Source organism: Dermochelys coriacea, chromosome 9, assembly GCF_009764565.3.
Source record: "Dermochelys coriacea isolate rDerCor1 chromosome 9, rDerCor1.pri.v4, whole genome shotgun sequence".
Classification (NCBI taxonomy): Eukaryota; Metazoa; Chordata; order Testudines; family Dermochelyidae; genus Dermochelys; species Dermochelys coriacea.
Genome location: NC_050076.1, coordinates 57,657,714 through 57,681,660, shown reverse-complemented (window position 1 = coordinate 57,681,660; position 23,947 = coordinate 57,657,714). Strand labels below are relative to the sequence as shown.

Here is a 23,947-nt window from a genome sequence, read left to right as displayed (position 1 = left end):
AAGCCCGAAGATGCAGCCAAGAGCAATGAAGGCTGACATCAACGATAGAGCAAGTTTGGTAAAGGGCTGACATCTCAATACCATTTATGAAATGACAGGCTGGGAATCATAGAATATCAGGGTTGGAAGGGACTTCAGGACGTCATCTAGTCCAACCCCCTGTTCAAAGCAGGACCAGTCTCCAATTTTTGCCCCAGATCCCTAAATGGTCCCCTTAAGGATTGAGCTCACAAGCCTGGGTTTAGCAGGCCAGTGCTCAAATCACTTGAGCTATCCCTCCCCCCAAATAATAATAATAATAAGCAGCCATGAAAGTGAGAAAACCATATCATGCCTTCTTTCCATCACCCTTACTGACTTTTTAGCCATTTTGGAACCAGGGCTGTCAAGGGATTAAAAAAATTAATCACTATTACACACGCTATTAAGCAATAGAATACAATTTATTTAAATATTTTTGGATGTTTTCTACATTTTCAAATATATTGATTTCAATTGCAACAGAATACAAAGTGTACAGTGCTCACTTTATATTTTTTTTTATTACAAATATTTGCACTGTAAAAGACAAAAGAAAGTATTTTTCAATTCACATAATACAAGTATTGTAGTGCAATCTCTTTATCATGAAAGTTGAACTTACAAATGTAGAATTATGTACAAAAAACCTGCTTTCAAAAACAAAACAAAGTCCACTCAGTCCTACTTCTTGTTCAGCCAATCGTTTGGAAAAACAAATTTGTTTACATTTGCAGAAGATAGTGCTGCCGGCTTCTTATTTATAATGTCATCTGAAAGTGAGAACAGATGTTTGTATGGCACTGTTGTAGCCGGCATCGCAAGATATTTACATACCAGATGCGCTAAAGTTTCATATGTCCCTTGATGCTTCAATCACCATTCCAGAGGACATATGTCCAGCTGACGACAGGTTCTGCTCCATAATGATCCAAAGCAGTGAAAGTTCATTTTCATCATCTGAGTCAGATGCCACCAGCAGATAGCTGATTTTCTTTTTTGTTGGTTCGGGTTCTGTAGTTTCTGCATCAGAGTGTTGCTCTTTTAAGACTTCTGAAAGCATGCTCCACACCTCATCCCTCTCAGATTTTGGAAGGCACTTCAGATTCTTAAACCTTGGGTTGAGTGCTATAGCTATCTTTAGAAATTTCACAGCGGTATCTTCTTTGCACTTTGTCAAATTTGCAGTGAAAGTGTTCTTAAAACAAACACCACATGCTGAGTCATCATCCGAGACAGCTATAACATTAAATATATGGCAGAATCTGGGTAAAACAGAGCAGGAGACATACAATTCTCCCCCAAGGAGTTCAGTCACAAATTTAATGAACACATTATTTTAATAAGTATCATCAGCATGGAAGCATGTCCTCTGGAACAATGGCCAAAGCATGAAGAGGCATGTGAATCTTTAGCGCATCTGGCACAGATATCTTGCAACGCCAGCTAAACAGTGCCAAGTGAACATGGGGGGGGGGGGGGAGGGATAGCTCAGTGGTTTGAGCATTGGCCTGCTAAACCCAGGGTTGTCAGTTCAATCCTTGAGGGGGCCATTTAGGGATCTGGGGAAAAAATTGGGGATTGGTCCTGCTTTGAGCGGGGGGTTGGACTAGATGACCTCCTGATGTCCCTTCCAACCCTGATATTCTATGAACATCTGTTCTCACTTCCACGTGACATTGTAATTAAGAAGTGGGCAGCATTAACTCCCATAAATGCAAACAAACTTGTTTCTCTTAGTGATTGGTTGAACAAGAAGTAGGACTGAGTGGACTTGTAGGCTCTTAGGTTTTACACTGTTTTGTTTTTGAGTGCAGTTATGTAACAAAAAATATACATTTGTAAGTTGCACTTTCAGGATAAAGAGATTGCACTACAGTACTTGTATGAGGTGAATTGACAAATACTATTTCTTTTATCATCATTTTTACAATGCAAATATTTGTAATCAAAAATATAAAGTGAGCACTGTACACTTTATATTCCGTGTTGTAATTGAAATATATCTGAAAATGTAGAAAATCAAAAATATTTAATAAATTTCAATTTGTATTCTATTTAACAGTGCGATTAATCACGATTAATTTTTTTGAGTTAATCATGAGAGTTAACTGCAATTAATTGACAGCCCTACTTTGAACTAATTCAAAATTCCCAACTGGCTTTTCAAAAAGACTTTCCATGCAGAGACCTGCTCCATCCTGATATCTGTATCTCTTTGCCAATCCACTTACACTTCTCCTCCAATCATGACCTAAACTCTGCCTAGGCCCTGGTTCTCCAGTTGGTAGTTGCTTATTTCTTCAAGCTGCCCCATCCCTCATCAGCTCACCCCCTACCTTTTCAGAGACACTGCCTATTTAGTTCTCTCTTTAGTTAAGCTTTACTGGTGTATCTTTATATAGTATCAATACGGGGGAGGGATAGCTCAGTGGTTTGAGCATTGGCCTGCTAAACCCAGGCTTGTGAGTTCAATCCTTGAGGGGGCCATTTTGGGATCTGAGGCAAAAATTGGGGATTGGTCCTGCTTTGAGCAGGGGATTGGACTAGATGACCTCCTGAAGTTCCTTCCAACCCTGATATTCTATGAATACACAGCACTACTTGTATTATGTGATGACTAATACATAGAAGCAACTGCGCAGAGATCTAAAGTATGTGTTACTTGAATGTACACCTTTGAATCCAAAACAGTAGGCAGAACCTACTCCACCACCAAAAACTCAGATGAATGCCATTCAGGTGTTTCTCTTATTTGTTAACCTGCAATAATTAATTCAGTGTGCTGACAGTTCCCTTCCTCCCTCTTTCTCTGGTACAAAACATTTAACCACTGAAACATGGGTAGACTCCTAGCCAATGGAGATGTTGCCTAAAGTCTGCAAAAAACTAATAGAGACTTGTTCATCTCCTTCCTACTTGCAGAGATGGACTGGTGATAAACACAAATAATGGCATGTGCCCTCTGAAGATAAGGGACATGCCATTTCTAGAGAAAGCTAGCATTACAAGCCTTAGCCCACCCATTCACACACCCCGTAAGATATGATTCCAGGGGAGTTTGACGCATGTGCATTCTGAACATTTAGGAATTAAAAAAACAAAAACAAACCACACATCTTTTCACTCTGATTTTGACTTCCCTGTAAAAAAGTCAAGATGTAAGTAGTTGAAACATTGACTGTGTCAAAAGGAAACCTTCAAGAAAGTGATCAAATTATTAATATATACCAGACCAAAAGTGTCTATGTGTTCACATGCACATAGAATGCACTTTAAAAGAAGTCCATTCCAGCTCTAGAAAGAGTACCCATTTTAAATATAGAAAACATCACAAACCTTAACCATCACTAAGGGCTTGTCTATACAGTGCATGGCAAGCTGGGATGTAAATTTACCTGGCACTAGCCTGCTGTGCACTGTTTGGGTGGACCCTGCTGACATACACTCAAATTCTACTCTGCTTTGAAATGGGAGTATATAAAAGTGCACTACAGAAATTTCAGTGTGCATCAACAGGATCCATGTGGATGGTTAGCATACAGCACACTAGCATGGAGTGGATTTACATCTCACCTTGCCATGCATTAACTGTCTATACAGACAAACCCCTGGTTGATGAACTAAGAGTGCCACTGTATGCATAAGGACAGGTTTCAGAGTAGCAGCCATGTTAGTCTGTATTCACAAAAAGAAAAGGAGTACTTGTGGCACCTTAGAGACAAACAAATTTATTTGAGCATAAGCTTTCGTGAACTACAGCTCACTTCATCGGATGCATCTGATGAAGTGAGCTGTAGCTCACGAAAGCTTATGCTGAAATAAATGTTAGTCTCTAAGGTGCCACGAGTACTCCTTTTCTTTTTGTATGCATAACATTTCAAGGAAATGAGGAAGCAGCTTTAGACACACTCAAGGAGCAATATTTTGCTGTTTTAGTTTATATGTGCTTGTTTAGTGCCATCTGGCTTTCACTCAAAGACACATAACACTGCTCTACCCTCCTGCCATTGCAGCACAGTACCATGCCTCTAGGACAAATCCACCCTCAGTTTCTTTCTAAGGCCAGGAAAATTAATTTCAGCCTACCATTCCAGTTACAGGATTCTTGGAGGGCACCCCATAAACAACTGCTTCTCTAGCAAGATTCCTATGTGCCCTGATTTTCAAACATGCTAAGCACAATCAACTTCTATGGGAGCTGGGTGTGCTGAGCACACGCAAACCACATGAGTGTTCAGGCTCATTCCCATCTCTTCTCTTGTTTACCTGACATTTCCTCCAGCCTTCTGTATCCTCATTCGCTCCTCATATTGGGTAGGGTTGTGTTCTTTACTGAGACTTAAGGCTGTATGTTTCTGACTCTCCTCGTTGTAACGACACAAAATCGCCTGTGCTGACAAAAACTCCTTGTGAGTAAGTGGTATTAAGCCTGTAGTATAAAGTCTCTACCAAACAAATGCAGAACAAAGGATCTCTCCCATGAACAAAGGTTCTTAGGTTCAATTCCCCAGAAAATAAAAAAAAAAACTCATGCCAAGACCAAAAGATATTGTACTGAATTTCATCCCTTTGGCAAAGAAGAAGATTGATCTTAAAACTATTTTTGAAATGCAAGTAATTTATGGGATTTTTAAAATAAATTGAAGACACCACTAACTAAAAGATATAATCAGGTATCTAGCACAACTTGGAGTCCACCAGGAGACAGCTAAAGAACACAACAGGTTTGCAGAAGGGCATATCATCACATAATGGCAGACAGCTAAATATCGACAAGTTTTTTAAGTGCTTATATACAAAATGCTAGAAGTCTAAATATTAAGAAGGGCAAATATGAGTGCCAGATATTAAATGAGGATATTGATATAATAGGCATCACGGAAAATTAGTGGAATGATGATAATCAATGGGACAGCGTAATACCAGGGTACAAAATATATAGCAGTGGTTCTCAAACTTTTGTACTGGTAACCCCTTTTCAATAATAAGCCACTGAGTGCGACCCCCCTCTTATAAATTTAAAACACTTAAATATATTTAACACCATTATAAATGCTGGAGGCAAAGCGGGGATTGGGGTGGAGGCTGACAGCCTATGACTCCCCATGTAATAACCTTGTGACCCCCTAAGGAGTCCCAACCCCCAGTTTGAGAACCCCCAATATATAGGAATGACACATGCTGGTGGGGAAGTGGCACTATACGTGAAAAAAAGCATAGAGTCAAATATAGCACAAATCTTAAAATGAAGTAAACTGTACCAAAGAAGATCTCCATAAAGAGAAGTTCCATGCTTGAATAATAAGAATATAGCAGTAGAGATCTACTACTGGGCACCTGACCAAGACGGTGATTGTGACTGTGAAATGCTCAGGGACATCAGAGGCTATAAAAAACCCCAAAAAACCAAACAGAAATCTCAGTAATAATGGGGGATTTCAAGTATTCCTATAATGACTGGGTACATGTCATCTCAGGACAGACGCAGAGATAAAGTATTTTGACACCATAAATGACTACTTCTTGGAGCAGTTAGTCCTAGAAACTACAAGGGGAAGACTAAATCAAGAATTGCGTCTAAGCGGAGTACAGTGTGACATTGCACCCCATAATGTTTTATGGAAATATGCTTATGAATGTATATATGACATAAGAAATACGTTTTATGCTACATATGCTGTGTAACATCTCTCTGCAAAGATTATGATCTACTGAATATATTCATCCTATTTTATCCATATACCATTTTTGTGTTCTAAGTTATGAATGCTAGCTGTGTATTGGTTTAATTTTAAATAGCCTAACTAAATCATTTGGTCAGCTTCTTTAGAAAGGAATTTGCAAGTTAAGTTCCGTGTCAAGAAACACTTAAGCTAACAATGAACTTGGAGATGCCAATCCACATTGGAGCTTTCCCAGGAATGTGGCCTGGCTGGCAAGGAACTCAGTCATGCATGGACATGTGACTTGCCCATGTGATTCCAAAACTCTATCTTGGAGCTGGATTTTGCATAGGAGAGAGGAGGGGGTCTCCAACCACACAGTTCTATTTAAGCCCCTGGGAGGCCCCTCCATTTTGTCTTCAGCTGGCTCAACAGATATCCTTTGTGGGTGGGGAGGCTACCTGAAAGAAACTGGAACAAAGGACAGTATCCACGGGGGTGGAAGTGATTGCTGGACCCAGACTAGAAGGAGGCTAGTCTGTAAAAGAAGCTTACTGGAGCATTTCTGAGGGTGAGATTTCATCTGTAATTACTTTCTTACTGTATTAGGCATAGACTTGCGTGTTTATTTTATTGGGAAATTTACTTTGTTCTGTCTATTACTACTTGGAACTACTTAAATCCTACTTTTTGTATTTAATAAAATCACTTTTTTACTTAATTAACCCAGAGTATGTATTAATACCGGGGGGGGGGGGCGCAAAACAGCTGTGTATATTTCTCTATCTGTGTTATAGAGGGCGAACAATTTATGAGTTTATCTTGTGTAAGCTTTATACTGGATAAAACGGATTTATTTGGAGTTTGGACCCCATTGGGAGCTGGGCATCTGAGTGTTAGAGACAGGAACACTTCTTAAGCGGTTTCCAGTTAAGCCTGCAGCTGTTGGGAGCCATGGTTCAGACCTGGGTCTGGGTTTGCAGCAGGATAGTGTGTCTAGCTCAAACCATATAGGGCACTGAAGTCCCAAGCTGCCAGGGGAAACAGGCTCAGGGGTAGTCTCAGTACCTCAGGTGGCAGTTCAAGGGGTCTTCTGTGATCCAAGCCGTCACAGTGGTGCAGCGAGCAGGGTCTGTGCACAGCTGATTGCTTTGAGATACTGTTAGTAATTTTAAGTGAATTTTGGGTGTGGTGGCTGGAGAACAGACAAAGTGGTGCCTAGCTCTGTGGATGAGGGGTAAGCAGTGGATGTGTTATTCCTTGACTTTAGCAAAGCTTTTGACACTGTCTCCCACAGCATTCTTGCCAGCAAGTTAAAGTAGTATGGGCTGGATGAATGGATGACAAGGTGGACAGAAAGCTGGCTAGACTGTCGGGCTCAACGGGTAGTGATCAATGGCTCCATGTCTAGTTGGCGGACGGTATCAAGCGGAATGCCCCAAGGGTCAGTCCTGGGGCCGGTTTTGGTCAATATCTTCCTTAATGATCTGGAGAATGGCGTGGATTGCACCTTCAGCAAGTTTGCAGATGACACTAAACTGGGAAGAGAGGTAGATTTGCTGAGGGTAGGGATAGGATAGAGAGGACCCTAAACAAATTAGAGGACTGGGCCAAAAGAAATCTGATGAGGTTCAACAAGGACAGGTGCAGAGTCCTGCACTTAGGACAGAAGAATCCCATGCACCGCTACAGACTAGGGACTGAATGGCTCAGCAGCAGTTCTGCAGAAAAGGGATTACAGTGGATGAGAAGCTGGATATGAGTCAACAGTGTGCCCTTGTTGCCAAGAAGGCCAATGGGCATTTTGGGCTGTATAAGTAGGGGCATCACCAGCAGATCGAGGGACGTGATCGTTCCCCTCTATTCGACACTGGTGAGGCTTCAACTGGAGTACTGTGTCCAGTAGAAGGATGTTAAAAAAACTGGAAAGCGTCTAGCGGAGGGCAACAAAAATGATTAGGGGACTGGAATATGACTTATGAGGAGAGGCTGAGGGAACTGGGATTGTTTAGTCTGCAGAAGAGAAGAATGAGCGGGGGGATTTGATAGCTGCTTTCAACTACCTGAAAGGTGGTTCTGAAGAGGATGGATCTAGACTGTTCTCAGTGGTAACAAATGACAGGACAAGGAGTAATGATCTCAAGTTGCAGTGGGAGAAGTTTAGGAATCTCCTTCCTTTGAGGTTTTTAAGGTCAGGCTTGACAAAGCCCTGCTGGGATGATTTAGTTGAGGATTGGTCCTGCTTTGAGCAGGGGGTTGGACTAGACGACCTCCCGAGGTCCCTTCCAACCCTGATATTCTTTGATTTGTTATTTTCTGTTTGCTTATTTTGGGGAAGGGAGTAGAGGCAGGAAAAATCAGCAACATGAGTGAGACTCAGAAAAAGATAGAACTGCACAGATTGCAAATGGCTGAGAAAGAAAATGAACATAAGGACTGATGGAATTAAAACAAATGGAAATTAATGTAGAGGTAGCCAGGGAGGAAGCTGCCCACACAAGGGCAATGGAAGCAGAAGCAGCCAGGGACAAGAGAGCCCTGGAGTTAAGAGACGGAGAAATACAGGCCCAGAAGCATAATATGACTGTTATGGAGTAGAAGAGACAAAACCCTCTAGCTGCTGGTTCCACTTCCCCAAAAATCCACAAATGGGAGCGACTATGTCCACAGTATGATGAATCCAGCGATACTGCCAAACATTTAATCACCTTTGAGAGACTGACCATGCTATCCCTGAAGATCAAAAAATGACCACATTGATTGCAAAATTGGCAGAGCTCTGGACATATTCAGTAAGATGCATAGTGATGATGCTTCAAACTATGGTAAATTTTGGGAACTGGTTTTGAAACAGTTTCAGATTACACCTGAAACCTACAGGGTTAAATTCAGGAGTCTTAAGCGGGGATCTGGTTTGAGTAAAGTGAGATTTGGTAGATAAGTGGGTGACGGGAAAGGCATTACAAGCTTGGAAGGAATTTGGTTACTCAGGAACAATTCCTGAATATGTGCAGTGATGATGTAAAACCGTATTTGTGGGACAAAAAGGTGAATGCAGTGGGTGAATTAGCTGGGTTTGCAAACTCTTATGAGCTATCACAAGCTGCAATTAAATATAAGCCACTGGCAGAGGGGTAAAGGGTTGGTGGGAAGCAGAATCACCATTATACTCCTGGAAAAAAGGAGGCTGGGCGTTCACCTCCCCACTCCTGTTACTCGTCCCAAATCTCCTGTACAAGCAGAGGACCCCAAGAGGTGCTATCATTATAAGTCCATTGAGTACATGAGGAATAATTGCCCTTGGCTAAGAGGGAACAGGCAGCAGGTAATACATGAAGCTGCTGCTTCTCAGAGCCAGGCTGCTGCTTCTTTCCACATAGGATTTGTAAATGTTGCTTCTACGCAACCAAGCAGTGAGCATATGCATGCTGTTAAATTTAATGGTAAAGTACTCGTTGGTTTAAGGACAGAGATTTCTGTGGTCAGGAGGGACCTGATCTAGGAGAAGGATTTGTTGCCAGGGAAATGGCAGAATTAGAACTGGTGGGAGGTTACTAAGTCCTTGCCCCATTAGCTAAAGTACACATGCAAACTAGTGATTTGCAGGCTGAACTGACGGTTGCAACAGTGGCACACAATTTTGCACCGTTTCTACTGGGGAATGATTTCTTTAATGTGGCAGAATCTGTCCCAGGGTTGGTTAGCAGTGAGAAAGAATCTTGTGCTAAAAGCCCAGGGGAGGACATGTGCAGTCACATGGACTACTGGGGGAATAGGAGAGTGCCTCTTAAATTCCTCTGTAGCAGTGAAAAAAAAAATACAGCTTTGGGGCAGGAATGGGCTTAACTTCCTGTTCATTCGCAGGAAGTCATCGAGTGATTCATCCCGTCATCCAGTCCCAGCTTCTGGCAAATAGAGACTGCGGACACTAACTTCCTGTTCATTCCCTCTGAAGAACCTAGCATTGGCCACTGTTAGAAGACAGGATACTGGGATAGATGGACCATTGGTCAGACCCAGTATGGCCGTTTTTATGTTCTTGTAAGTTAGAACCTAGAGGGACACACAGCTACTCTAAGTCTCAGCCTCTTCAAGGAGGAATCTTTGTAGGAATAGTTGGGGAGCTCCCAGCTACTTCTGTCCAGTTTCTTCCAGTGAAGCTCAGTAAATAATGGTTGTGTGGGTGGGGAGATCAATTACTTTAGCATCTCCCAACTGGAATCCCTACAAAGGGTGGAAATCCATTCCTCCTGTAGGTACTGGGGATGTTATACAATTAAAATATACGTAGTAGGTTACTTAGTGCTACTTACCCGGCTGTCTCCAAGGTTGGCAATGTAAAGGATGTTATCCACAGCCAGGACACAGGTTGCTGTGGACCCATCCTTCCACGCAGGCTTCCTGGAGGCACCAGAAATAAGGTACAATGGAAAAAGCTAGTTTTTGTTAGAGGTTAACCCAGTGTTCTATTTCTAAAGGTTCAGAGAACCCTGCAAAGGATGCCTCCGTTGCAAGACATTCAGAAGTCAACTAGCACAAAACTACCAAGATTCTGTTTGGGAGTTCTCCCTGTTTTGTTCACAGATTTTTGTTAAATTAATTATATAAAACAGGTTTATAGACAAGATACATACTAAGAAGACGACAGATTAGCAACATAAGAGCAGCAATTTCTAACTGTGGGTGGCACCCCCAAGGTGGGGTTCTAAGGGATGGTTGCAGGTAACAGCTACCTCTCTGCAGCTGCTGGAGCCCGACCCCATTTTTCTTCTGCTCCCATCCCATGCTACACTCCACTCGAGGGAACTCATTTAAGGGTATGACAGAACAAGTTTCACAGTAACTGCCTAACTCTCAGTGCCTAAAAAATAATGGAAGTTCTCCCTAAATGGCAACTTCCATAGAGTGCAGGGCAGGTGGATGGTGAGAAACTAAACAGTAACAGAGGAGAATGTGCAATTTACTCACTGCTCCCCTCTACCCTCATACCTGGTATTCCTCACCCATACTATTTCAAATCACCCACAGTACCCACCATCCTCCAGCTTCAGCAATGTCCATCCCCTGTTTAAGCTGTTTTCCGGACATTTGGCTTTCTGTAGTTCAACTAGTGTCTAGACAGCATGGTGTAAAATTAGAAATGCTGCTTGGATTATAGCTGCAGCACTGTTTTCCTTACTATGGACCAGACATAACAGTATTACAATTTTGAGTGTCATTTCTTAAATTTATCTGCTCCTAAATCATCTTTTATTTGAGTTTTCCCAATGCTGAAGAGCCTAATTACATTTCTCCATAATTTCAAATGCTGATGTAACTAACAAGTTTGCAAATGCAGCCATGTAGATTACAGAATAATAATAATACAGGTTTGGTTTTAAAAAAAAAACAAAAAAAACAAAAAAAAAAAAACAACCAACCTCACACACACAGGTTTGGGAAAGATACCAAATAATTGTTTTAACTAATTCTGTTAATACTTTTTTGTTCCTACACTGGTCATGTTTGTTTTGTTTAACTGGTTAGGGTTAGAGGGCTGAGCTGGAGTTTGGTTTGTGATGTTGTACATATGAAGTGAAATTTCTAAGCTCATTGCTAGATGTATTGATATTCTCTCCAGATATGTTATAGATGAAAAGTTATGAAATGGAAAGGATATGTAAGGCTGGTAACCAAATTGGATTAACCTAGCATGTACCTTGCGTAACAAAAGTTCCTCCTCTGCCTTAGTGGGTCCTGTGCTTATTAGCGGATTTGCTTGCCTCAGAGATTCATGGCAGCCCTCAGTTTGGCCACCTTGCTAGTGGCTCAAACCTGCCATCCACTCTGCTAACCTCATGACTTGCCAGCATGGGGGAAAAACAGAACTATCCCCGCAGTCTCTGTATCCCACCTAGTGGGTTGGGGATACGCCAGATCCCTTTCCAATTTAGACCTTCCTTTCTGGGGTTTCTCACAGACCAGGTCAATGCCTTTTGTGTCCGATCAGGAGTTGGGGGAACCTGGGCTCAACCTCTACACCAGGTTCCAGCCCAGGGCCCTGTGGATAGCAGCTGTCTACAATGTTCCCTGTATCAGCTGTGTGACAGCTACAACTCCCTGGGCTACTTCCCCATGGCCTTCCCTCAGCGCCTTCTTTATCCTTACTGCAGGATCTTCCTCCTGAAGCCTGATCACGCTTGAACTCTTCAGTTCTCCAACAGCACGCCTTCTCACTCCCTGCTCCTTGCGCACTCCCCTACTAACTGACGGGAGGTCCTTTTTAAACCAGGGTTCCAGATTAGCCTGCCTGCATAATTGATTCTACAAAGTTTTTAATTGGCTCCAGGTGTCTTGATTAGCTTGCCTGTCTTAACTGGTTCTAGCAGGTTCCTGATTGCTCTAGGGCATTCCCTGCTCTGGTCACTCAGGGAACAGAAAACTGTTTATCTAGTGGCCAGTATATTTGCCTTCTAACAGACTCCTGTACCCCACTGGTCTGGGTCTGTCACACTTGCTTAAGTATAAAGCAATACATGGTGGCATCTCAAAGTGTTAGTGTTTTTTTTTCCCCCCCTACATGTGGGGATAGGCTGTTTTTTTCCTCAAGGAAAATAAGTCTCCATTAGAACAAAGCTAAGAAAAAGTATAGTCAATTAGAAGGATGATTCTAATATTAGTCATTAACCATCAGACCATCCATCCTTCAGAGCAGGGGTTCTCAAACCTTTTCTTTTTGAGGCCTGCCCAACATGCTATAAAAACTCCCCGGCCCACCTGTGCCACAATAACTGTTTTTCTGCATATAAAAGCCTGGGTCGATGTTAGGGGTAACAAGAAGGGCAATTGCTCATGGCCCCACACCACAGGAGACCCCGTGAAACTAAGTTGCTCAGTCTTCAGCTTCAGCCCCGGGCGCAAGGCCCTGGGCTTCAATCCAATGCAGTGGGGCTTCGGCTTTCTGCCCTGGGCCCCATTAAGTCTAATGCCAGCCCTGTTTGGCGGACCCCCTGAAACCTGATCACAGCCCCCCAGGGGGTCCCAGATCCCTGGTTGAGAACCACTGCTTTAGAGAGCAGTCTTGAAAATAATGCAAGATTTAACTAGTAACATGAGACAGGCAGATAAAAGTTTAACTACATACAACTTAAGGCATGAAAAAAAATCTCAGTGATTCACTAGAATCCTTGGTCATGACCATTGCTCTATGTGGGAGCATATTTGGTGGTAGCCACCTGAATTCTGGATAGAGGGCAATGCAGAACTCCCTGAATATCTGGAATTCTTTGTGCTAGGAACATGCCACTCTGTCATGCTATGAGCTTGCAGATTTAAGTTAAAAAACTATTGCTATCACTTGATATCTTAAGTTATTTGATTGTTAACTGTTATTTTAATAATATGCAAGATCTCCTTGGATACAGGTCACAAAAGGTGCTATAGAAGAGAGGGACAGAAGCCAGTTTTGGCTCACATTCTGGCCCCATAGTGCCTCACTCCCCATGACAAACCTGGTCTTACCCTTACAGGGTAGGGTAGCCTTATGCTACTGTCCTGTACAGCCTGTAGTGTAGGGGGGCAGGGCTGGAGCGCACTCAACTCCAGCTATTATGGCCACTCTGCCAGCCTATCAGCAGCCATTGAAGGCTGCAGCTCCAACTTGCATATGGGCCAATTGGAATCTTGGCAAGAAGCAATGACAACTTAAGGTCACCTTTGCCCCATTGTAGGAGTTGCACCTTCTGGCTGTACCACTCAGGAGATACAACTCAGAATTGGGATCTGGGAAAGGTAGACATTTTTAATAGTTACAAGTAGCTCTGGGGGACATTTATACTTACTGACTGGAGGCCTGCTTCAGGAACTCCTCATCTGTATGTTTGAAAGAGTCCAAAAGGCATCTCTTCACTGTTTTCTCCACACTGACTACATCTCCTGTCACACAAGAGAAAGTGGTGTATGCTCCTTTTGAAACACCATGCTCATCTAATCCCCGTCTCCTTTCTCACCTGTCTGACATGCATAAACAGGTCACACTGCACGCATGTTAGTTACGTAGGGCAGACATGACCCATGTGCCCAAATGCCAAAGATTCAGATATAAATGTGCATGGCCAGTTAGTATAGTACAGCCTAGTTATTCACCCTTGAAGAAAAGGGACACCTTTTGTAATGCTATTATTTTCCTCAGCCATATTCATACATCTGCTATGGCTATTCCATAGAGCTTGCCTAACCTAGCTAACACTTATGGCTTTGGGCTTGATATCCTAACAAATCTGCTCAAGAACTTATCACACCTCTCCTATCTCCAGCCTAGAGGCATGGTCACCCAATACTCCATACACAGCTATGTCCCTGACTCGGGCTGTCCAGAGTAATTTCTTAATGGACACACCACAGCAGCAAGTCATGAGGGATGACAGATAATGCACATGTCCCCACATGGCCCTCTCCTACCTTTAGGAAATTTCCTAATCAGGTTTTGGTGCAGATTCTGTGCTGCAAATTTTGAAGCTCGAACTCCCCCATGGCCATCAAAAACAGCAAAGTACGAGACACGGGTTCTGCAAAGGAAGAAACATGAATGTAAATCAGCTGTGAAAAGGCTGGTATCAACCAGAAGTTAAGGTTTAGTAAAGAGGCTTGTGTCCCTAGCAGCTCTCCCAACCTGTATTGGAACAGAAAAGGCAGTGTTTCCTCTAAAAAGTGTAGAGCTAGCATGTATGAGTACTAAAAGTTTCCCCATCTCCCCCAGGAAATGAAGGAAAAGAAGAGTGGCTATGGCCCCCAGCTACATTTAACAGCAGCTAGACATTGCACCTCATGGGCACTCCAACTCTGCAGCCTCTATCCAACAATTTCAGAATTTTGCTATTCACAGATGCCAATCCAACACATCCCAGAATTCTCTGCATGCAGAATACATACAGCTGTGCAATACACATGAGACATGGGGACATACTAATTATTGTCAAATTTCCTTTTGTTCTACAAGCTTTAGATCACATATTTAGCTTTAAAAGAATGTTTTTAAAATGATCTTTTATGGCCTGTCAGTGTTGTTTTTAAAAATGATACATTCCACCACTTCCCCTCAAATTAATTATAGCTTTCAGATGATTAAAGTTGAGAGTTTGATACCTGATGGCTTCTCTTCTACAAGTATCCAAGCTCCTCATCACTGTCACAACTGGGATTTTAACTGTTGTGAAACCCCAAAGGCAAGGCTAAAACAGCTATACTCAAGTTGAGAGACTTCAGGTATCTTGGGCCTGATATCCAGAGGTACTAGGAGGAGCTGACTCCTAATGAAGTCAATGGGAGTTGTGGGTACTCGGCACTTCATAGGGAAAAATAAATAAATAAATATAAGAAAAAGTCAGGTCTTAGGCACCTGATATGGACCACCTAACGAATGAGGCACCTTTTGCATCATCAAACCTCACATGATTTTCTCAAAGTTAGTGGCAGATCTAGGAATACAATGCAGATCACCCACACCACCACACAAAGCAATATTTAGTCATGAGCACTAGTTGCTCAGAGTGAGGGATCATTGTCAAGAGCTCAGGCAAAGTTAATGGGAGCTCTTTCATCTTCTTGTCATGACTCTCTTGTGCTACAATGTTATTCCCTGGCTCCGGAGGTCTGGCCTACTTACATTTGAGGGGGCAGGGGTCTGCACTCCTCAGTGATGTCATTCAAGATGACATGTGCATCCTGCATCTCCTCTCGTTCACCTTTTCTCTCTGCCATATAACCTTTCAGTCCAAAGATGCCTCCAGACGCTAGTGAGAAACAAAGCAAAAATTACACACATGAAACGTCTCTGTCTCCTGAGCCTGATTTACAAACTTGTGATCATTTTGCTCTATGCAAGATTATGAAAATCCCATGGCATCATGACAAGAAGCATGTCTTGCCCTGCATGGGCTATACTTGAAATTCAAGGTTTTTTTTCAAAAAGAAAAGGAGTACTTGTGGCACCTTAGAGACTAACAAATTTATTAGAGCATAAGCTTTCGTGAGCTACAGCTCACTTCATCGGATAAGTGAGCTGTAGCTCACGAAAGCTTATGCTCTAATAAATTTGTTAGTCTCTAAGGTGCCACAAGTACTCCTTTTCTTTTTGCGAATACAGACTAACACGGCTGCTACTCTGAAACCTGTCAAGGTTTTTTTTGTTTTGTTTTTTTAAAGGGTCAGCTTTTGGAACCTTTTGCTGAAAATGACATGCTTTGTGACACTAGTATTAAGTGTCCCCACATCAGAAACTGTAAGGCAGTTCGCATCCTACTGAAGCAGGGCAACCACACTTGAGTGCTAAAGCTACATCAGACTGGGATATCACGCATGACCAGGAGAGGGATGCACTCCATGGAAACTCTTGATGAAACAGTAAATCTAATGTGGTTGCTAACAATAGATAAAATAAAGTTAAACCAAATGCTGTTTCAATCAAATTTATCTTTCTTGGTTTGAACCTACTGAACGAATCCAGTTCTCAAAGTCTAGTACAATGTTAGGAAATCTGTATCACTATTGTGCCTTACACATCTGCACCAAAAAAGCAAGCAAGCCATATGTGAAAGTTTACGCCAGTTTTCTCAGGATTTCTCTTTTCATTGCAACCATTTGATGGAGTGACAAGATGCTAGCGGGGCAAGGTGGTTTGAACCTCTGCCAGGAGTCAAACAAACAGTCACTTCCACACCTCTGCTACTCCAGGACTTGTGCTCTGACCGCAGGTCTCTGGATGGTTGTGAAAAGTACCCACTATTATGTTTTTGGGCTGGTTCAGCACAACTGCTAATAGCCTCCCAAATGAATACCTAGGGGATGCATCCAAACCCTGGGGTCTAAGTATGAACTCTGCCAGCAGGCAGCACACTTCATTTCTTAAAAATAACCATAGAAAGTGTACTGAGGAACCAAAGATCAGCTTTGATCTGGACTTACTCAACCCAATGTAAAGAGTACAAAACAGAGTACATTTGTTTTCAAACTGTCTGAAAACCTTTACAAACTTTCTTTTCCACAAGTTCTTCGTGGCCATTCTTCTGTTCCTCTGAGACTTTCCTCTTCTTTCCTTTCCCATGATTTCCTACTGCTGAGACCTGCTCAGTGATGCGTGAAGCTAGAAGACAGTAAAAATTCAGATATCTGAAGACTTTTTATTTTTATTGATGGGAATCACTCACCTCTTACACTGAAGAGAACAATTCCTTTTACACTGAAGGATTATGGACCTACAGTACTGCCACTAGTCTGGTAAATTTTGGTTGGCAGACTCCCTTCTCCCCCACTTTGGTCCTGTCATTAGTTTCCTAGCTACCAGACTGATCTCGGTTGACTGCTTGGATATGTTAAAACCAAAAGTTTAAAGTGGAGGAATTTATAGTTTTTGCAACATGACTATTATGCGTGAAAAGGATTGTTACTACTTTCTAAGACAGACAATACTATTCTTATATAGAAACTATACAAGAGACAGGATGGACTACAAAATAAAGTTGGGGGTGATGAAGCAGAAACATAATTATCATGGCATCTGAAGTGACAGTGGATTCAATGCTCATGGAATGAATCTCCTCCTAGTCCCTAAGGACTATCTGTCTACATGATGAAAATTTGGCAAATCTGGCAGTCTTGCTTTAAAGAGGAATCCACAACTGTAACAGCAGTAGACAGTTTTGGCCAGGATCAAGTCACAGTGGCAAGGCTGTAAGAAGCTCGTGCAGTGCTTAACTGCAGCATGTATAACTACACTGTTCACTTTAGAGAGCACTAGCTATATAAAGTTCACTCCAACCTGGCTCTCAACCTTTCCAGACTACTGTACCCCCTTCAGGAGTCTGATTTGTCTTCTGTACCCCCAAGTTTCACCTCACTTAAAGAATGCTTGCTTACAAAATCAGACATAAAAATACAAAAAAAGTGTCACAGCACACTAGTACTGAAACATTGCTTATTTTCCCCTCACATTTTTACTATATAATTATCAAATAAATCAACTGGAATATAAATATTGTACTTACATTTCAGTGTATAAACAAGTCATTGTCTGTATGTAATTTTAGTTTGTACCGATTTTGCTAGTGCTTTTTATGTAGCCTGTTGTAAAACTAGGCAAATATCTAGAGGAGTTGATGTATCTCCTGGAAGACCTCTGCACACCCCTGGTTGAGAACTACTGTATTATAAAACCCATTATCTGCAGTCTTTCAAGGACATCAGAGATGTTATGGAGTCAGCTAGAAAGGAATTTATGCACTTGTTTCTGCAGATAGACCCACGTTTGATTAACTTAGATTTTTAGTTACATGAATGTGACACCACTACCCGTACAAGTGCCCAAATACTCACCAAGATACAGGCAAGATTATTGGAATGAACAAGATGAATCACAACCCCAGTATGACAAGCTATGCTGACAAATTCCATGAGGAAAGACATGTATGGAGCCTCATGAAGGCAGTTACAGTCCCTTACCTGAGTCACCACTGCTGGCTGGTGGGAGATCATCAAAGAGCAAAGGTCCTCCTGTCCCTGAAACACAAGAAAGCAGTCAACAACATGTAAATTGAGTGCCTCCACCCCATGAGCAGAATTCTGATTATGTCCCACAGATGTGTTGAAGGCTACAAAATGCCAGCTTACTCAGACCAGATCAGTTTAAACGCATACCTCTCCAGGATATAAACAATTATTAGCAGACAGCAAGAGGACCTAGGCCTTATGTTGATGTTTTTAATATGCCCCATGTTAACATTTCAAAAAATATGAAAGATCCATATTAAGATAGCAATTTATATTAGTTGAAGAAATGAGTGAGGAGGAAGAAGATGGACACTCAAATGTATAGATATTCTGAAAGATTTTATCCTATGCTTATAGAAAAGGAGTACTTGTGGCACCTTAGAGACTAACAAATTTATTAGAGCATAAGCTTTCGTGAGCTACAGCTCACTTCATCGGATGAAGTGAGCTGTAGCTCACAAAAGCTTATGCTCTAATAAATTTGTTAGTCTCTAAGGTGCCACAAGTACTCCTTTTCTTTTTGCGAATACAGACTAACACGGCTGCTACTCTGTATCCTATGCTTATGTATAATAAAAAGGTTTAGATAAAATCTCAGTGTGAGAAGAGATGCCGATGCAAACAGAAGCTAGGCAGATGCTGACAACACGATTAGAGTCCTCTTACCAGAGTCAGCACTGCTGACCGGTGGAAGATCATCAAAAAGCAAAGGCCCTGTGTGTGCTTCTTTCCCTAAAACACAGAGCAGAGTCAGAACACACTTGAAAAGTTATTCAAAGGAAGAAAAGGAATGTCCCATTATTCTAGAACAATCCTTGCCCCAAATGATCCCCTCCACCCAAACTATAGACCACTACTGCACAAGACAGAAACTGCCACTTTCCTGGAAATAGTCAGAACTCATTTCTAGCTAAAGTACTTCTGATTTACAAGAATTAAAATGACTCCTTTAGAAACCTTGGCTATTGTAGGAAATAAAGGGGCAGAGATTCTCTTAGGTTATTTCAGATAACACTGCTAAGTATTTACTTGAAGACCAAAGGCCTTTAGCAGAGGAGACACAGAAGCGGCAAATTGAAGAAATCTGGATCATTAACACTGATGTTCCAAGCATTTTGAATTCCTCACAGGAACTGCAGTACACCTCAGTTCTTCTACCATTCTGCTCTCTTCCTTTTCTACTAACCAGGGCTTTTTCTTCTGAACCACATCCATGTACCCTGCTGAGCTCTTCGAAGATGCTGGAAGCCCTTGGCTTTCAGTTCACAGCAAATACCTAGTAGATGTTCAAGTCCTTACAACTATCTGATGTCACGTATGATTAAGAGCTGGGACATCATGATTATTCACAGTATGTTACTTGGAGAAAGGAATGCTATCAAACAAATACTGCAACGCTGACTGTGACGGTGCATTCCATATGATGTTATGAAAATATGCTAATGAGTCTGAATATAATATAACTGGAATATGCTTCATGCAAAAGGTCTCTTGTAAGGTATCATTACAAAACTTATAATCTAATGTGTGTGTGTGTGTGTGTGTGTGTGTGTGTGTGTGTGTGTGTGTGTGTGTGTGTGTGTGTGTGTGTGTGTTCGTTCATCCTATTTGTATAAACGTATTATTCTTGCATCTGAAACTGGAAATATGAAATACAACTTTGAGGTCCTATTGTAATTATGCAAAGTGTGGGCCATTAATGGTGGCTTTGAATCTTGATAGCTCCCATTAAGCAGGGCAATTGGTTGTAAATGGCTCTGTTTACTTGTAAATCTTCCTGTATGCTGGCAAGTGGGTAATGAAGTCTTACAGTGACATGTGATCATGTCACCTGAACTGAAATCCATCTTTAACCTGGCGCTTTTCCATTTAGAAGAAGGAGGAGTGGGAACCCAGAGAGGGACAAAGGATTTCTTGTGAAAAAAAGATATACAAGGGGGTGGAACAGAACATGAGAAATCCCCTAGCTACCACCTGAGCTGGAACAAGCACTGTACCAGGGGGAAAACGATTGGGTCCAGCCTAGGAAGGTGTCCAGTCTGTGAAAAAAGCTTATTGAAACATCTGAGAGTGAGATTTTAATTTATATTCAGTTTTCTTACTGTATGAGGCTTAGACTTGCGTGTTTTATTTTATTTTGCTTGGTAATTTACCTTGTTCTGTCTGTTATTACTTGGAACCACTTAAATCCTACTTTTTGTATTTAATAAAAGCACTTTTTACTTATTAATTAACCCAGAGTAAGTATTAATACCCAGGGGAGCAAACAGCTGTGCATCTCTCTCTCTCTCTATCAGTATTATAGAGGGCAAACACTTTGAGTTTACCCTGTATAGACTTTATACAGGGTAAAACGAATTTATTTGGGGGTTGGACCCTATTGGGAGCTGGGTATCTGAGTGCTGGAGACAGAAGCACTTCTTAAGCTGTTTTCAGTTAAGCCTGCAGCTTGTAAGGGTACGTGGCTCAGACTTGGATCTGTGTTTGCAGCAGGCAAGCGTGTCTGGCTCAAACAAGGCAAGGTACTGAAGTCCCAAGCTGGCAGGGAAAACGGACTCAGAGGTAGTCTAGGCAGAACAGGTGGCAGTCCCAAAGGGGTTTCTGTGATCCAATCCGTCACACTGACTGACTATTTTAAAAAACTCCAGCGAGCACCTTTTAAATAATAGGTTCTGGTTATTTATTTTTTAAAAGTTCAAGAGTTTTTCTGCTCCTCTTTTGGTGTTTGAAGATATTTTCAGCTACATAAATAGAGCTATGGGGGGGGGAGACAGGAAAACTGACTACACAAAGTGCTGTCAAAAGCACAAAACAAAAACTAAAAATAGAGAAAAAAATCTTTTAACTTCACACAGTTATAATAATCCTAGTTTTTACACACTGTAGTTACAAGTAACAAACAACTCTTTAGGCAGAAACAGGATTTTTCAAGTTGGAGATATTCCCTTAAAAATGTTCAGCCTGAACGGATTATTGGTTAACTTCAAAACAAACAGAAAGGAGGTTTCTTGTAGAAATATTTCTTTTTAGCTATGCGAGTATGGTATGGAATTTAAAGAATCATTATAGCGGCTAAGGCCCACTCCTGCAAAGCTTACACATGCTTAACTTTAAGGAATGTGACTAGTCTGATTGACTTTATAGGACTACTCATGATGTGTAATGTTAGCGAGGTTTAAGTCTTCACAGAATTGGGGCCTAATTCAGTTGGAGGGTGGAAAAACATAATATATATTTGAACTGGAAATGAACTCCAGAGAATTGCCTAAAGTAGGTCAGACCTCAGGCTATATTTCTGTGCAGATCTCCTACAAACAGTCATTTTAATAGAGAAGAAAAAAATATATAGCTAAAAAGGGAGTGTTTTCTTCTTACTGACAGGTTTCAGAGTAGCAGCCATGTTAGTCTGTATTCGCAAAAAGAAAAAGGAGTACTTGTGGCACCTTAGACACTAACAAATTTATTTGAGCATAAGCTTTCGTGAGCTACAGCTCACTTCATCGGATGCATTCAGTGGAAAATACAGTGGGGAGATTTACACACACACACACACACACACACACACACACACACACACACACACACACAGAACATGAAACAATGGGTTTTATCATACACACTGCAAGGAGAGTGATCACTTAAGATGAACTATTACCAGCAGGGGGTGGGCTGGGGGAGAGGAAGAAAACCTTTTATGGTGATAATCAAGGTGGGCCAATTCCAGCAGTTGACAAGAACGTCTGAGGAACAGTAGGGAGTGGGGGTGAGAAATCGTTTTACTTTGTATAATGACCCATCCACTTGTCAACTGCTGGAAATGGCCCACCTTGATTAATCACCACAAAAGGTTTTCTCCCCCCCCCCCCCCCCCGGCCCCAGGAATAGTTCATCTTAAGTGATCATTCTCCTTACAGTGTGTATGATAAAACCCATTGTGTCATGTTCTCTGTGTGTGTTTATATATAAATCTCCCCACTGTATTTTCCACTGAAAGCATCCAATGAAGTGAGCTGTAGCTCACGAAAGCTTATGCTCAAATAAATTTGTTAGTCTCTAAGGTGCCACAAGTACTCCTTTTCTTCTTACTGTTGAACTAACAAAACAATAACCAATACAACTTATCTGGGCTCCCTTTTACTCCTGAGAGAATTCTGCAAAATTCTCCATATTCTGTCAAAACAATATAATCATGCCAGTTACAATTATTTTGGTAAATTTCAAAATATCTGTCAGCAAGTCTGAGGGATGGATAGCTCAGTGGTTTGAGCATTAGCCTACTAAACCCAGGATTGTAAATTCAATCCTTGAGGGGGCCATTTAGGGATCTGGTGCAAAAATTGGAGATTGGTCCTGCTTTGAGTAGGGGGTTGGCCTAGATGACCTCCTGAGGTCCCTTCCAACCCTGATATTCTATGAATACAGACAAAGATTCTAGTAATTTTTTTTTTTACATATTCCTTACGAGGTATATTAATAGAGAATTTTGTGTAATTCATTTAAATTACAATACAGAACTGTATTTCCTGCACCTGTCAGAAGGAGCGCACAGGCATGGGGGAGGCAGGGGTAATGGAAGAGCTGAGGGAGAGGAAGGAGCCTAGGAGTGAATCTGGAGGGTGTTGGGTGTGAGGTTTTTCTTGGGGGGGGGGGCAAGAAGAGAAGGGGGATTGTTAGGGTGTTGGGAATCCTCCCCCATGCAGACCCTGGCTGACCCCAAGCCCTCCCATTCAGTCAGGAACATCTGCCCCTGTTCCTGCACCCCTCATCCCCCTGGGTTTCTGCAGTCCCGCCCCCGCATCCCCAGGCTCAATGCCGTCACCCCACTAGCCCATGCTCCAGTCTGTCATCCCCCCCTCCACTAGCCATACTGAACCCCAGTCTGTGACCCTGCCAGCAGTCTTGTGTGTCCCACTCTGTCCTAACCTGGCTCCGCAGGCAGGATGCTGTGATAAACTACTCCTGGGGGAATTCTGCAGCATTGGACATAGAATTTTGTATTTTCCCCACATAAAATACATTTTGCCTAAGAAATGCTGCAATTGTGTGCCTTTTGCCCACCAGAGGCTGCTGTGGCACTAGAATAGCCAGCATGAACGCAGCTGGCTGTTCTGGCACCACAGCAGACTCTGGTGGGCAAAAGGCAGAATGGCAGCACTTCTGAGGCAAAATGTTTTTTATGTGGGAATACACAAAACAATGCGAGACACATGAATTCTGTACGTCTGCACATGCACAGAATTCCCCCAGGAGTATCCCTCTGGTGACTTATCAGAACACCTGAAATGCATTACACTTAAGGAAGCAGTTGGCCTTGAGCTCAGATCCTGTCTGGGATACGTTTACATCAGAAAGACCTAATTTAAACATTTATTTTTCTTGACAAAATACACACCTAGTAAAGTGGATTTAATGACTTCTAGTAAATCACCAATATATTTCACAAGGGTGCACAATACAAAACCATACTGATAATTATATGAATAAGTTATTAAAATAGTTCTGAACTCCTATAAAAAGGAGTATCAAAACTAATATTTGCCATAAAAGATGGAAAAAAGGACTAAGGGTTGAACTCTGCCACCCTTTATGCACATAAAATCAGTAGGACTGTATGTATAATCAAGTATACTCAACATGAGTAAGATGGGCAGAATCTGGCCCAACAGAGCATCAAGTTAACAAAAAGAAAAGGGGTACTTGTGGCACCTTAGAGACTAACAAATTTATTTGAGCATAAGCTT

The 23,947-nt window shown here is 41.8% G+C and overlaps 1 protein-coding gene across 6 annotated transcripts in view; it reads right to left on the bottom strand.

Annotated features, from left to right (window-relative positions):
• LOC119860986 (ILK associated serine/threonine phosphatase) overlaps positions 1-23,947 on the bottom strand; it is a 57,299-nt gene that overhangs the window by 21,785 nt on the left and 11,567 nt on the right. For all 6 annotated transcript variants that reach the window (XR_006273992.1, XM_043491654.1, XM_038415284.2 and 3 more), the window contains 8 exons: positions 18,873-18,938; positions 18,159-18,215; positions 16,684-16,803; positions 15,328-15,454; positions 14,124-14,230; positions 13,505-13,598; positions 9,998-10,085; positions 4,288-4,409 (listed from right to left, as the gene is read on the bottom strand). Coding sequence is in view for 5 of the 6 variants with exons in the window: in XM_043491654.1 (XP_043347589.1) it covers positions 4,288-4,409; positions 9,998-10,085; positions 13,505-13,598; positions 14,124-14,230; positions 15,328-15,454; positions 16,684-16,803; positions 18,159-18,215; positions 18,873-18,938 (781 nt within the window). In the remaining variant the exon portion in view is untranslated. The remainder of the gene's footprint in view (positions 1-4,287; positions 4,410-9,997; positions 10,086-13,504; positions 13,599-14,123; positions 14,231-15,327; positions 15,455-16,683; positions 16,804-18,158; positions 18,216-18,872; positions 18,939-23,947) is intronic.